We start from the raw sequence: 16784 nt of genomic DNA on the forward strand, positions 1-16784 counted from the left end.
TTGACAGAATGATAAACAGGAAGGTTACTAAAACAAAATAATGCACATCATGCCAAAACTCCTTTTGTTCGTATTTTCTGACTTTTAATACCTTCATCCACAGATAGATAAGGACTGCTTAGAATATAAAGAACAAAGAACTCAGATATTTTAAATGAGGAAGTTAAACGAAAGAGTTACATGTTTTATGCAGAATGTTTTAGGTGGAGTAATTCTGTTCTATTACTTCAACTTTTTTGCACTTTAGGAGGACAAGGACTAAAAAAGCTTTGAATATAGGAATCACCATACAATTATTCAATTTTATTAAAATAAAACTGAGTTTTTATCCAGAAACGGAGACTCTCAGTTGCTTATCAATGACAATCAATTCATACCACTATTAAACACTTTTTACATATGAGAAGGTTATAATACATATAATTACATGGCTTCTATATGTCAAGTGCAATGTACTTTAAACTCCAAATGAATACAAATTTTAGTTTAGAAATACCTGCTATGTCATCAACAATTTCTGTATATGTCCTACGAGCTATGTCAAGGAATTCACTGATGTTAGGCTTAACAGCGTAGCACTTCTGGGTCCTCATACTCAGACATCCTTTTGTGTATCTTGTATCATCATTAATTACAGTTGTAATCTTTTCAAGTATAATTCCAAATCTGCAATATCAGTTGTATCACTAATTTTATGATATTTACTTGCATTATCATCCCCAAATTAGAAGTAGCAGTATTGCAAATAAGTGAAGCTACTTTTAAACTTTCTACTGTTGGAACAAAACACTACATTTCATTTCTGTTTTCACCTCAGAATGAACTGTGACTATATCAAAGTCTGACTAAAAATACTATTCACATCTTTGAGACATATAAATTATTTCTCAAATATACATTTATTTCAAATACACAACACTTGATTTTTGCATTATTATGGATACTCTAGGAAACCACTACTCTTGTCTTTTCAGAATTATTTCTAAGGGAGTTCAGTTCAGCAGCATCTCCAACTCCACTATCACAGCTAGCTCTCTTGCTTGTATCCCTCTATTCATTAGCTGAAAATTAGATTTTCTGACCCTTAAAATCAGCTTTGAGCAAAGGAACTGAGCTATACCGATAACTATAAACAAGCAAAGATGCAACAACTTTTATCTTACATGCACTTTTGAGATAAGAGTTTCTAACACAGTAGCTAAGTATTATGATAAATACCTTGTATCTTCAAGAGAATTGTAGTAAGCCTTTAGCAGCTGTGTGTTGCAGCTTCTTAAAGCAGCCTGTTGAAGATTAAAATATGGACATAGCAGTTACTTCTTTTTGTAGCCTTTTTAGAGGACTGAAAGTTTTCAGATTCAGTGAGGCTAATCAGCAGTTGCATAAACAGTCTGTGGAATCTGAGCAGGAGTTTCAGTTAAATGTTTGTTATATAATCAGTTATTCAGGTAATGGTAGGAATCCTGCTCTTCACACTATAGACACAAATGCGTATTTCTGATTGGTGTTAAGAATCAACATACTATGTCGACATTGTCAGTATTGTGTTCTGTAATTACATTCTTTTTTTACTTTATCAATCCCTTCTGACTTGAGATATTCTATGACATTTAATAAACTGCACTTCATAAAAATAAGGACAAAATGGTCTGTACTTTATTAAAAAAAACAAAACAGAACAAAACAACAAAGACTGCTTACTTTTAGAGGCTCCACAAGTTCTAAGGTATGCTTCAGGTAGATTAAATTAGTTATTTTTGATTCAGCAGTTTTAACCTGTTGAAAAATATTTACAATATTGGAGGCATTTGTATGACTGTTCCAAAAAAGTACTTAAGAACTAGTAAAACTCCTATTCTTAACAGTAACAGGCTTATACATTTAATGCAAATTCCTGACATGCTTCATAAGCTCCCTTTGACAACTTTGTGTCTGCACAAAAAATGTTTACCTAAATTTTACACTGCCTGCTGTGATAGTTTGTCCATCAATAGTTCAGATTTTCCTATGTTTGAACTGATGACTGACTCCAAGAACACCCTGCTAGCCCAAGCTGGAAAACTTTTCATCTTCTATGTATAGTTAGCTCTACACAAGTGCTACACAATTTGTAGACTTTTTCAAAGCAAATACATTATGTATTATAATGAAGCACACAACCTTTTCCCATTAATGCTGTTAAACACAACATAACCCCGTTTGGTTGATTTCTCTTTGATTAATATACATACATTCTTAAACATCTGCTCATAAAGTAATAAAAAAAATTCAGTAAATATTTCAAAATCTTTCTCACAATAGTGACTGTTCTTCAGAATCTTTCATTCACAGAAACCCTTAAACTTGTTTTGTATGTCCCATTAAGACTCATGATAAAGAATTTTGCTGCTGACACTAGGGCATAGCATATGCAGTACATATGCATTGTGCAACAGGATTTTAAGGAAATAACACAGATAAACATAGATTGCACATGAACATAGGAGCATGATCCCATGTGAAATCTTTTCTCATTCATGTATAATATCTCTTTACTCTTGTGACTGAGGGCATCTCTTATCTTACAGTCATATAAAGGTTTTGGTTTTTTTGTTGTTGTGGGTTTTTTTGGTGTTTGGGGTTTTTGTTTGTTTGTTTGTTTGCTTGTTTTTTTGTTGGTTTTTTTTTGTAAAAGATAGAACTAAACAATGCTAAATGCATGAATGGAAGAATGTTAATCTCCAAATAAATATGGGCTCTCAGTCTGAAGAAAGAATCAGAGATCAAAAGAACCAATGTGGTCACACATACAAAACTGGCAGTGGAATGGATCTTTGACCAACTAATTCTTATAGGAATTTTAACTAAACTAGGGTTACAAGTGAATCTCTGCACATGATACACTTAACCCCAAAGGCAGTAAATTATTTCACCATCGACATGATTTTTTAAGTACCAAATCTCAGCAGGACTGGATCAAGCACAGTTTTTGAAGTGTAAGGCTTCTGTCTCTTGGAGTAACCTTGAAGTGCCAGATGTTATGTATGTAATGAATATGAATGTTTTTTTCTTAAAAAGACGATTAGTCCCTTTCGAAACTCATGCTTTTTCCTAACTACTTTGTAATTGCATGACATAGCCTGGAGAGAGAGCAGTTATTAAAAAAAAGTTGACCGTTCCAAACCTATTTTTTAAGTACTGGAATTGTCTGCCTGGGGAGGTGGTGGAGTCACCATGCCTGGACCTGCTTAAAAAAAGGACTGGATGTGGCACTCAGTGCCATGGTTTAGTTGAGGTGTTAGGGCATGGGTTGGACTGGATGATCCTGAAGGTCTCTTCCAACCCAGTGATTCTGTGTGACTGACACCCTCCTTAGGACGAGAGAATGCTCATGCTGAATATACCACTGATAGATTTATCTGAAACTGTAGGCTTCTCAGAGTGCATCTCATCTGCTGACTGGTGGAAGGTTTACAATGAAACCTTTTATGGAGAGTAGGAATGAAACATACTGAATTGCCCAACCTAGCATTTGATAGCAGCAACTGAGCTAGCACTTGAATAGGCATGTCTGTTGCATGAATACTAAGCTCTGCTATACTGGAAACAGTCAACGATGAAAGCACTGCAGTAAAAATGTTTGGTGTACATGGTCCTATGCATACATAAACGCATCCTATGTGACAGTTTTAGTCATACAGATGAACTTACAAATTCACGTTACACACTTCTATAAGGAAAGCTGGGAGCAATAAACCTTCTGGGTTTTGATTATGTCATTAAAGAGATTGATCTGCATTTATTACTGTCCTGTTTGAGTCTGTACCTGATTTGTTCAACTAGAATTGGACAAACTGTTCATCTAAGCAGGTAAATCAGCATGTGAGAAGACACTGAGAGGTGAAAGAGTTTTGAGTATCTAAGATGCTGGCACACAAGCATAAACATAAGGAATCATCAAAAGCAGCGGCAGAAATATCCAGCTCAAGCACCGTAGGCAAATGTAGCTTTTAACACCATGGTTTCAGTATGCTTAGTGGAAACAAAGTTGAGGTTCAGTAACCTCAGGCTCACTGTAGTTAACTGTTGGGTCTGGTCTCAACCAAGATTCACTGGTGAACTGTATGTATTTATTCAATTTTGGTATTTTATTACAAGTGTTAACATACAGACTGATATATGAGGCAAGATCTGATGAAAAAATAAGCTTGCTTTTAGACATAAAGTCACTAGGACTGTAAGTCACTGAATACTTTTTTCACTTCTGCCGATGTGAAGAAAATTCCTCTCTCTCATCTAAGTACTGTTGAATAAAATGTACACTTATGAAGAATAAAGGTGAGGAGTGATGAAAGAGTCAACATTTTTGGAAGTACATTTGCATAAATTAAGATGAATTATAGACATCATATTTATATATTGCATGTTATAAACAGATAATTGATATTCCAAAGTGTATTTTGAAACATACTGTATCCTGCTTTGGAATCTGTACCAAAACTGAAAGTAGTTGTTCTGTATCCAGGAATTTTGAAATAACTGTAAAACAAAAGTATACACATCAGAAATTAAACTGAAATTGTAAGAAGATGTATTTTCTTTGAAAGCACACAATTACTTAGCTATACTAATGCTAATCTTTTCCTTACATTCTGTGGTCACAAATTATTTACAGGGTAAAAACTAGCTTAAAATAGCTAGTATCTGAAGTATTTTGTCGTGACTATACTTATGACTTACTATACCTAAGCATGCAGACATCTGTCAACTCAGAAATACTTTTTTTTCTTAGATTGAATTGTATTTCTCTTGTGACATAGATAAAGATTATATGATCCAGTTTCAGGTGGACTAATTTCAGCATTGTATTTTACCTTTCTCTGGACTGCATATTTTATGAAGCCATAGAAAAATATATTTATATGCAAGTATTACTTAAGGAATGTGTTAGCTTTTTCATGTATACATTATATATACTTGTATACATCAAACATAATGCATACCCAGCCACAGAGGCAAAGAGACAAACTCCAACTCTTTTAAAAAGCTCTTGGCTCAGAGACTTCTATATACTTTATCAGAGAAATTCAACTTTTCTAAGCAAAATACTTGAGAAAAGTATCACTATGATAATATAGATCACTTAAAAAAATTAGGTGTTCACTATGTTATCTAACAAACCATTAAAAATACTTTTCAAACATCCTGATTCACACTACATATCTTCTTATATTAGAAAAAAATGTTTAAAAAGAATATATAGTATTAGGTGTTACAAAATAAACTACTAGCTGCTTGAAGACCAAAAAAGAGCTCCTCATCCTGGAGTAACTCCTGAACACAGTCCAGTCTTGTGTTAATTGTTTCAGCATCAACTAGAGGTTCCAGGATATTGGATCTAAGTCTTCGACTTCCACCAGGAGTTTTAGTATAATTTAGAACACCAAGGAGTGTGTGACCATTCCTTTGAAAATAAAATAGATGTGAAGAATACATGTACCAAAAAAAAAGAGATGGCAAGTGTAAGGAGACATTTACAGGCAAGAGTATCCTACAAATCTGAGACATGTTTTGGCATGCTTAATATCTCCCTGTTTGTTGTGTATATTATATGAACTACAGCAGTTTAGGAAGCTAGGTAATTCAATGTAATTTAATATAATATTAGCCCTCAATTATATAAGTACCAAAATACATTTGTACTTAGTATTTTATTCATAGTAGTATTTCATTATATAGTAGTATTTCATTGCTACTGCAGTGGTAAAGTTCACATTTTCTCTCTAAATTAAACTAATTAAAAATGAACACAAGGAGGCAAATTATCAAGTTATAATCAGATATGAAATAGTAATCAGAACAATTTACTTGAAATACACCTCTGAAAATAATTTAAAATACTTAGAAGTCAAAAAGAGAAATAATTTTTGGTTTTATTCTTTTAAAAAACATATTTCAGTCAATATAGGAGCTAAATAACATGCTTATAATTTGTAAGTATTAGTTTCATCTTTATGGCTTTTATATGTTATATATCCCAGGGTTTCACACTTAAGGGTGATTACATCTATGTAGAATAAGCCCTCTATAATATTTACACCTACTACACAGTTAAACAGTTTTAGAAACCTGAAATCTTCCATGCTATTAGCTGGAAGAAGACCTGTGAAACACCAGGGCCATAATAACATATTCATTTAAACCAGAACTTCAGTAGGAAGACACAAGTACACAAAACAAACACCATGAAGACAGACACGTAGTTACATAGGTAGATAGACAGAGTGAGCAGAAACACCCTGAAATACCATAGTATAAAAAAGCAAAGCAATAGTCAAAGAGAATTAAAAAAAAAAGGGAGGGGGAAATTCAAACTCAGTCATATTAAGGGTGCACTTACTGTACGATGTAACCTGTGACAACACTGAAGTGGAATTCTACATTTGGGAGAGTATCCACAGTGCCTATCTTTAGGCAGCTGAGGACTTATTTCCCTGCACAGTTAAATGAAGAAAGACAAGTCCCTCTAGAATTAAGACTGGCACACAATTTGACTTAGGTATTTCTGGTTGTGCCTGTACTATTAACTTTTATTACTATTAACCATTTTATTAACTATTAGCTTCTGATACCTAAGACAAAGATATCTAACCAGGCTTCAGGGGTAAGATCTATGTAATAAAAATAGTTATGTTTGGCTGATTCAAACTTGCCAGTGGATCAGCAAAAATTCTGCATCAATGATGCTAAAAAAAACCCAAAACAACAGAGAAACTTAATGCAGTTTACTGTTACTCAGTTCCTCCTGTAATCACCTTCCTTTCAAAACCATCTGTGAAATTAGGAACAGAAAAACATTTTTTCAGAAATGTATCACTTCAAAAGTACTTTCCTATGCAAGGCATTCTGTGGTTCTATTGTATCTCCCCAAGGGGAAAGCTCTTTTTACATCAGGGTGATTAAGTGGACATCTAAACAGGTGGATCTCAGAACCTGACAGGCGGCAAAATGTAAGTTCCAAGTATTTTGCTTGCTAACCAGAAGTGTAACAGTCTGGAGAAGGCAAGCCTTGAAGTTTCTTCTGCCGATGAAGTGCTCCAAGCATTTATCTCAATGTGGAAAACTACCATGCAATCAAGTACCACATTGTACATTCCCATCATTACAGAAATTACTCTTTCCCACTATTAGACCCAAAAGAAAACAACCTTTCAAGGCTGAAGCATGTATCTTGTGTAAAATGAGTAAGATGTAGATGTTTTAATCCAACATAAGAAACTTGCAGAAATACTATGTCTTTCATTTCATATTGTGAAATTTTGCATAAATAAAATTTTAAAGTCTGAATAAAACATACACATCAATGTAAAGATGATTATGCATCATCTCTTTCTACCATTCACTTCAGGATTTCCTGTGCTAGAAATTTTGTGCTGAATTGTTACATATTTTAAATACTTTCTTTAGAAGCTCAGACTGGTATGCAAATTCTCTCATATAGAAATAAATATAATGGTCAGCTCTTTGACACAAATGTCAAGGAAATTTAGCAAAATCCATCTTTATAAAAACGTAACTTGGAAAAATTATTCTTACCGCGAATCTCTGTTATTGATCACTAGTTCAAGATTTTGTGCTGATGATGAATCTATCATAGCTGTTTTCTCACTCCCCTGGAAACGCACCTTTAGTGATTTAGGAGCATAAACAGCGTTTTGAATAAATTCAACATATTTCAGCAAAGCTGCAGCAGCTGCAAGACTGTAATACCTTGGAAAGAAACAATCTTCTATGAATGTTGAATACTGCTATTGAAATACCACAAAAGTAGTGCATTATAGAAATAACGTTCATACTACTGTGGCTTGGCAACTACTGTGATTGATAGCACTGAAAAAGCAGTATATTTCAAATATGCACAAACCCATGTCTAGTGAAAATACATTCATCAAATATTCATAAATGTTTTAGTTTCTGTACACTTGACAGCCTACACTATATTGCTGATATAGTGAACATACATATTTCAACAGATACATGTGACTTGAAGACCCTGGTCACCAAGTATCAACACTTAAAAATGTTGATACATAGAAAATGATAACTCTTGAAAGGTATCTTTAAGGAAAGAATGAAAAAGTAGAAAGCTGAGAAAACTCAAAAAAACACCCAACTATGTAACAGGATTTCTATTTACATTTCTAGATATGTCAGAAACACTGGAGGGCAAATAAAAAGACAGCTCTGTTATGATTTTCTGACTTTTGCTACATGACAAACACACGTCACGAGTACATGTAATGAGTACATAAAATGATTCTGTTAAAAACTTATCTGGACACAGTATGCTTTTCCTTATTTAAACATACTTCGATTGGACTTCCATGAAAATGGTGCTAAATTCAGATGCACACAATTGTTCTATATACTCCAAACCCTTTGTTTCATTGAAGTATTTTCTCTGGACAGTTGAAAAAGTCACATTCTGTGAAGATGGGGGTGAAAGAAAATAGTTTTAAAAGTTACATCAGAGAGTCTTCTGTATTTTTCTAGTGATATGTTTCCAAGAAACTATCAACTGATCCTGCAATCTGTCTTCATAGAAGTATTCATTCTAGCTTACGGGCACAAGTAGGTCAATGTAACTGAGGGTGTGTGATGCACAAGTGATCTATGTGACAAAAAGGGGAGAGAGATCAGGAAGCAGAAGAGCACTCACAAAGAAGCTATCAGCTCTGTAGGCATGAAGCAATTCAGGTAGTAATTAATAGTTTTTTTTAAGGTTCTGAGGCTTTAATACTCATAAATGACTTATACCAATTCATCTCATCCTCTTTTACCCTGACAGTGCTCTTTTTCCTATTCTATGATACATAAACCTCATTGATTTATCAGGTTGAGAGAACAAGGGAGAAACAAAGGAGAATATTTATTTTTTTAATTTCTGTATCTTTCCTAGGTTTGGTACTACTCAAATTACCCAATGCCACAATTTCAAAACTTCCAGGTTTCGTCAGCAATATACCTATCTCTGTAATTGTCAGTATTAGGAGTGGCAGCATGGGAGCTCCATTTAGTTTATTCACTGTCATTCTAAAATTAGACCTGAAAATCATAGAAAACAAAATCTGTCTGCACTTAAGATTCTAAAAGTTGTGCAAAACTCTCAAATCAACCATCATTTAATAGTGATCAACAAGAACTCTAAAACACTGAATGAAATTTTAGATCTTACCTTGAAATGTTCTGTTATCAGATTGAACAATTTTGTTGTGTTCCCTGCGTCACAAGCAGTGTTTGACATTATTATTTCTAGTGGTGTTAAAATCTTGAGTTTAGTAATAACCTGAAAAAAAAATCAAAATAATTCAATTAAAAAATTATATAATCTAAAATATTTTAGACAATAATGAACAGCAATAACAAAATACAGAACCCTTGTATTTTAGAATCAGTTCAAGATTGAAATTTTCTGCTAACTTCTACATTAATGAGTCAAATTCATATGTATCTAAATATACACAAAACTAAATTAAAAACAAACAAAGAAAATTTAGAGCTTATCCCCTGTTATTTGAACACAGAATCATGCTTGTTGTTGAAGCAAGAGATGAATATCCAAAACTATTCCATGGCTATGATGGGGGAGAAGGACTTATTTCAACAGATGTCAGCTTTCTGGGCTTGCAGCTGGAAGGTTAATTGTGCTCTGGATGAAGAACAAATCCAACATGTCTGAATACTACTAATCTTTTGATTGAGACTAGTTTTTTATTTTGTTTAACCTCCTCTACTAACATTTATCTCAGTATTAACATGGCAAAAAAAGTGTATATTTTACCAGCTTTACGTTATGCACACCCCCTGTAGGGATTATTAGTAGACTATATGCTCTTCTACTGTATAAGAAAGGACAAACATGCATTTATGTTCATTTATACCAGCATTCACAAATTCTCAAGGGAGAAACATGAAAAATCAGACTATATTTTAACTGCTTAGAGGTTAAGATGTGCACAAAGGGACAGATGATGTCCTACTGAAAAGGTAAACAAGCATAAAAAATACACAAAATAAATCATCTAAGGGCATTTGGGATGGGAAGGCTGTCATTGCCCTTCATATCTGCTAACCACTAGGAAGGTTTTTTCCAGTGGCATCACAGTTCAGCAAATCTTGAAGAACTTAAAAGTACAGAAAATTTTCCTGAATGTATTTGCTGAACATTCAAAAACAGAAGTATGCACAAGAAAGAGAAAATACAGTAGGCTGGATACCAATCACTAGGTAAAGCATGGATTCTGAGAGTGTAACAAAACAGCTGATCAGCAGATCAGACAGAATTGTTGAAAGGAGTAAGATGAATATGTCTTTACAAACAGATTGTGTGAATCTGCTTGCAGATAGGCCCAGAGACTTGTAGATAAGGAATTAAGGGGACAAACCATCAACTTCAAAAAGTGTTACTAATTGACACGGACTGCTGCTTAGCCAAGGTCATGCTCAGCTCCTGAACTTTGAGAAGAACAAACACTTAATAGGTTTATGAATATTTAACTTCCCCACCCAGGATGGATTTAGCTCTTAAAGCTGATTTTAATAGTCACCTATCATATGTTATACACAGGAGAGCATAGTAAGGGGCACATTTAGCAGGCAGATCGGGAAGTCTGTACCTCCCAAGTACCTCAGCCAATAGGGAATGGGCAAAGGTTCTGCAGCTGGGAAGATCAGGACAAAAAGGAGGCTACAGTCCTCTAACAATTTGAGAGACCCCATGGCCTTTGCCTTTGTTCAAAAATAAAAGGTACAAGACTCCTCTGTCTCCTCCTCTGGTGACATAAATTTTTTCACACATTGTTAAAGGTGCAAGAGATTAAAGCAAAAAATCAGGCTGGTAGGACACTTCCTGCATTAGGGGGAAAGTATGCTACCATCTCTCTTTTTTTGACTGAATGGTGAATGCAGTATCAGGTATGAGCACAATGGAGAACTCAGTAATCTAAATGGAAAATTAGGAACATATGTGCACAAATAAAAACGCCAGCTGTTATAATGGCTAGGTGGGAAAACAATGAACAATTCTAACCATGGTGTGCGGGGCAGTTATAAAGGATGTTCAATATGTAACTGTGTGTGTTCAGACCATAACAGGCTCTAAAAGCACTAATACTTAAATATAAAACAAAACAAAGAAACCCATTATACAACATGTTATGTTGCCCATTACAACAACTGTAACGTACAATGTTGTACAATATACATTGTACAAGGACATATTACAACATCTGTTTTAGTAAACGTATTTGATAGTTGTTTATATCCTGAGTCAAAGCTACTTACTGTACTAATAGAGCTTTTGTTTCTTTGAATATTGTAAAGATGCTACAAGCCATGTTATTTTCTAGCATGCTTAACTACAACAGAACCACGAAATAAGACATTCCACTAATGCTGTTGCTGCATAATCCAGAGATTACTCTCTAAATTAATGTAGCATATGCAGTGCTGGCTGTAAATTGAGTGAATCTGATTTCAAACTTGTCGGAGTCTGGAACATCCCTCTGGCCACCCTGGAGGGTTTGGAGACCAGACAGGGGGGTCTGAGATCTGTACAAGGGGGTCAGCCAGCCTCACACAGAGCCCAGGAGGACACTGCCTCTGATCCCTGGCCATGGGAGTGAATGCCCACATTGTATGAAGAATCACAAGCTGAGAGAATTCAAAATAAGTAGTGTTTCGTTTATCATAGAATGTAAATGTAGAATCTAGGATTTTTATTATATGGGGTTGAAGAGACAAGATGGAGGAATTGGGGAGTGGCCCTTGTGCTCCTTGTTCTTGCTCTCGTCCCCCATTTTCTGCTGAGCTGGATCTCAAGGATTGGTTTAGAGTAGAACTGACATGTTAGCATAGGTAGTAGGCATGGGTAAAATTTTGCAAATAAAAAGTACGTTGTGGACGGTGGTTGGGTTGAGGGTACCGTACATAAGGTGTGGGGCTCTCTGACCCGCCCAGTCCTGCCACATGTCCTGCTCTGCTGGGGATGCCTCACAGAGCTAAGAAAGAACTAAGATAAGGTACCCTGCCAGGGAGGCCTGGCAGAGCTGAGAAAGAACTGAGATAATGAAGAATAAACAACCTTGGAAACATGCACTGGCGGACTCAGCTTGTCGTCTCTACCTCTGGTGTGAAACACTTAGGGCAAAGAGAAGACTGAAAACCTTATTACCTCTGGGAACAGCAACCCAGAGGAGAATCTCAGGGAACAGCAACCCTGAGAAAACTGACATGGAATATTTATGTAATCAACGCCAGAACTGGAATTACTCTTGTGTGTGTGTCACACACACACACACACATTTATGCAGTTCTGTTCTCAGAGTTCCTTTGCCCGATGAAGAATACTTGCAAGTTCTACTACCATATACTGACCAGTGCTCTTCAAAACGAGGCATCTCAGTCCCACAAGAATGTATTTTGCAGAAAGGCTGTTTTTCTTTTGAAAAACATTCTTTCTTAATATCTGAGGCACAATATGGAAAACAGCAGTCTTTTCAACCCTGCACATTTTCTAGAACTTGTTACTTCCACTTTTGAGAAATCCCTTTCACAAACTAGAAGTTTAATTTCCCATTTTTCAAGAAAGTAAGTCATAATAATTAACCCATAAAATACCTTGGCATAAGTAGTATTGTCTGCAAATTGAGATAGTATCAACTCAGGATTTTTTAAATCTATACTGGCCATTCCTACTTCACCTCTGGCAAGGCCTCTTCCTTCCACTACAGCTACAATAACCGATGCAACAGTATGAGCAGAAACTGCAGATGAGGATGTAACTGTAAAACAGTTGTATATGTTCAGTTACATTCAATACAGATCAATGAAAGATTGATCAAGGAGCATCACAAATGACAGGGCAAGAATAAAAAAAATACAGATACATGAAAGAATCATTACCAGTTCTGTCTTTAGGAATACTAAAGACTGAACTGATAATGATTAGTCAGACTGGGAAGGAACTAACTTTAAATCCCATTATTTCTGCATTACCAGAGCACATATGATACGTATAACATGGCACTAGGCACCATTACCCTGTAACACCATTTTGCTCACATGAAGCACTGCAAAATGTCCAATCAGCTACTGTGTAAATGTTGTGAAGGACGAGTGTTCTACACCTCTGAACATGCCAACATAAAATAAATAAAACTTGCATCAAGAAACTTGAGAACTATGTTATAAATTATGTCAAATGCATTACAAGCCTAAAAATAAACCTTGATTAGAAATGTGCATGAATTTGGGCTCCTAAGTGACCACACTACATGTCCACAAATATAATTTGATTTTGGACAATTTGAAAAATGTCTGAATTCTAACTACACTGATAATTCAGACATGAATGCAAGTAAGTAGCAAGAAGATGCAACACCAATGCATCTTCTCAGTACATGAAGTAGTATTTTCTTGTTGGTGTATTGTTCCTTGGCAGCATTCTCTGTGGTACAACACACGTGTTTTGAGTTTATTTCAGTATCTTAACATACAACATTTAAAATAGAACTGTTTAATAAAATACAGTCAGAAATGCAAGTTAGCCTGTTTCCTCCAAGAGCTGTTAAACTTACCCGAATATCCCATAAGAGAAGTATGGCTTCTGCAACCAGATCTACCAGAAGAGAGAGGTGTTTTCCCTATACATGTGCTATTCAGACCTCGCACAGAAGAAGAACTCGTGAGATTCAAAGTATTAGCATTTTCTACACAAGAACTTTTGTCCCCAAAATATGATTCTGAGGGGAGAGAGAAATAAGTAAATTATGAAAACAGCCACAAACAATTTTTATCCACAAAGCAATATACAAACAACACCTTACAAATCTTCATTTTTTATAAGCAGAGATATGAAAAAGTCCTTCTATGAAAGTTCTCCAGAGTATAAAATGAAATAAAAGTCAGACTGCTTTGAAAACAAGCTTGCATTAATATGATTTTCTACAAAGAGGTTACCTGCAGTGCCAATAAAAAAGTAAGGATTTACATTGTTGAACTGAAATAATACAACAGAAGTCACTTTACTAAGGATCACTTCCTATTCTAATGAATTCTAGGTTTATGAAAGAATGCTATAAATCAACTTTATCTCACATTTGCCCATTATTTGAAAAAACATTACCTAAAACTTCACAAGTGTTTATGAAAACTTTTTTTTTTTTGAAAGCTGAGCATTCCTTTTAAAAAACAGGACAATAAGAAAAAACAAAACAAAGAATCAATTGGGAATGATAACCCCTTGAACTGATGGGGATCAACTCTCAGAAATCAAACACTAATTTGGGATGTATTTAATAGCAGTTTCTTTTACACATGTACTTATGATCTACCAATGTTTTTAAGTCCTCCAAAATACCTTTGTCTCAAAGCACTTTTAAGTTTCAATAAATTATTTAAATAATTTACTTGGTTTTTTTTAAATTCTCTTGACATGACTGAAGACATCCTTAACCTAGTTTAGATAACTGCTTTTTAAGATTTTTTAAAAAATTGAAAACACAAACAGCAGATCCACTTAAAAAACTCCAGGTGTCATAAAAAAGCCAAACACAAATGTTTCTGTTTCTTGTATTACATTAAAAACTGACACACAAGACAAAATACTTAAGTACTGTCTTTAGATGATCAATTAACTGCATGACTCTATTAAGGCTCATTGGTACAAAAATATCTACAATACTGGGGTTCTGGAGTTTGTTTGGGTTGTTTGGAGGGTGACGTGGGATTTTGTGTTTGTTTGGTTGGGAGTTTTTTTAATCTTAAAACTGTGACAAGTGATAAAAATATTAGCTCTTTGGTTGGGGATTTTTAAAGAGTGGGCACATCACCATTGGAATGCATACTGATAATTTTTTTAAAATAGTATTCATTTAGATTTCGGTGTAAGTTCAGTCAGAATTTTGGCAGAAGAGACTTCCTGTAGAAGGTACTGAATCTGGCATAACAGGGGGAAAACAGTAATTCTGAAGACCACATGAACCAAATCTGAAGACCACATGAACCAAATCATATACAAGTATTTCTCAAACCCAACATTTAAATCATGCCCCATTCGAATTAGCATTCTATCTGGGATTTTTAGGATTCCTCAGTAATCATATGTATTACCCAAGCCCATTTTCCCTAATTTCCAATTTATACATAATTTATACACACGTACATCAGAATTCATTGCAACAAGTGTTAAAATATTTTCCAACGCCTTTCATAGCTTCTTTTGTTCTGAAAATATCACAATTTAAACTTTTTTTTTTTGCTGCCTGCCAAGATACAGACTTTGATAGCAGATTTTTGTAAAGGATGGCAAATCGCAGTATTGCATTGTAGGAGCACAAGATTCTTACCACACATCGGGATCGACAGGCACTTAAAACTATTTCAAAGGCTGGGCCAAAAAGATAAAAACAAAACCCAAACCAAACACTGTGCAGTAATTCAAACACGTTTACGGTTCCCACCAGAGAACTCAGCTACTATTATCTAAAGAAAATAAGACAGATTTCTTCAAAGAAGTGCAAGGAACGATTTCAGTTGTTCTGACCGGCTCAATGAAAGAGGTCGCTATGACGGTTAGTTGCTGCTGCCCCATCTCAGTAAGCACAGCTTTTAACAGCCCCTTCGGAACCCGACCCTAGCAAAGAGAGCAGGAGCATAAAGAAGCAGATGAAGGCCCGGGCAGAGACCGTACCCCCCCTTTCGGAAACTGCCGGCTTCACCGCGCTGCTCCTGGCGGCCCGGCCGGCTGCGAGGCCTTCGCCGCTGGAGCCGCCCGGCCGTGTCCCGCCTCTGGAGGAGCCCCCGGTGCTCTCCGAGCCGTGCGGCGTCTGCAGAAGCCCCAGGGTGTAGTGCGGCGTCTGCTCCGCCCGCCCGCCCACTCCTGGCGTGGAAGAGCCGCGGCCCGTGTAAGACCCCGAGGTGGCGGAGGCGGCCGCCCGCCCGCCCGCGCCCGCCATGCTGCGACGCCTCAGCACCGCCTCAGCACCGCCCCCGGCCCGCGCCCACCGCCGGCGATGGCGGCACAGGGCCCCGCGGTGCAGCAGTACACAGAGCTGCTGGCCCTGCAATGGGTTTCATTAAAAATACGCAAGGGCCACAGCAACGCAAGGGAAGTGCTTGCTCTGCTCTTTAAAACAGGAGTACTGCACTTAAACGTAATTTACCCCGCATTAATTCTTCACCATTATGACCGTTTTAGCAGGAACTTCAGCAATGTTTTCTTCCTGGTCAGGAGTTTGGATACAAAAAGTTCCCCAAAGTAACCCCAATGCTTGTTTACCTCTGTAGTTGTCTTAAAACACGTGCTTGTAAGAATGCTTTAGAACCCTAACACTGCTTTGTATATTAGCATCGTGTAACATACACCACTAAAATGTTTCAATTAACACTTTGACTAGGCACAATTTTGTCTCTGGCACTAAATACACCCGCATTATGAAACACTCCACATACTCACACCTTTTTAAACCTATCATCTTACAAGATCTTTAGAAATCACAACAGAATTAGGAAATTACATTGACCAAAGTTTCATCAGAGAACTCCAATATTAATTAGATTTCAATCTAAAGTGAAATGTTCTACACTGCTATATCACCCTGTGAAATACGAAGTTTCATGTCTGGGATATAAAGAACATCTGTGTAGTTGTAGTTGTGGAACACGGACATGGGACAATTATAAAGACGAGTTCTAATAAACAGCCAAGGAAAGCATGGAAGGAAGTTTTTGAATAACTCATTTGC

The 16784-nt window shown here is 36.0% G+C and overlaps 1 protein-coding gene across 1 annotated transcript; it reads right to left on the reverse strand.

Moving 5' to 3' along the window:
* Positions 1–27: 27 nt before the first annotated feature.
* Positions 28–16105, reverse strand: LOC134552547 (mutS protein homolog 4-like). The gene is made up of 11 exons (XM_063401224.1): positions 15731–16105; positions 13617–13781; positions 12658–12821; positions 9215–9325; positions 8349–8464; positions 7576–7749; positions 5268–5443; positions 4451–4518; positions 1702–1776; positions 1219–1283; positions 28–666 (listed from the first exon to the last, which is right to left on the reverse strand). The coding sequence occupies exons 1-11, from the start codon at positions 15993–15995 to the stop codon at positions 435–437; spliced, it is 1611 nt and encodes a 536-aa protein (XP_063257294.1). The 5' UTR covers positions 15996–16105; the 3' UTR covers positions 28–434.
* Positions 16106–16784: the final 679 nt, after the last annotated feature.

This window comes from Prinia subflava, chromosome 7 (assembly GCF_021018805.1).
Source record: "Prinia subflava isolate CZ2003 ecotype Zambia chromosome 7, Cam_Psub_1.2, whole genome shotgun sequence".
Lineage (NCBI taxonomy): Eukaryota > Metazoa > Chordata > Aves > Passeriformes > Cisticolidae > Prinia > Prinia subflava.

Excerpts from the sequence above, each read along its gene's own strand:
- LOC134552547 (XM_063401224.1), bottom strand. The coding sequence starts at position 15,995 with ATGGCGGGCGCGGGCGGGCGGGCGGCCGCCTCCGCCACCTCGGGGTCT. Across the intron at positions 9,326-12,657 it reads ACAATACTACTTATGCCAAG|GTTATTACTAAACTCAAGAT; the intron begins GTATTTTATGGG and ends TTTTTTTTTCAG. Across the intron at positions 8,465-9,214 it reads TGATAACAGAACATTTCAAG|AATGTGACTTTTTCAACTGT; the intron begins GTAAGATCTAAA and ends CCATCTTCACAG.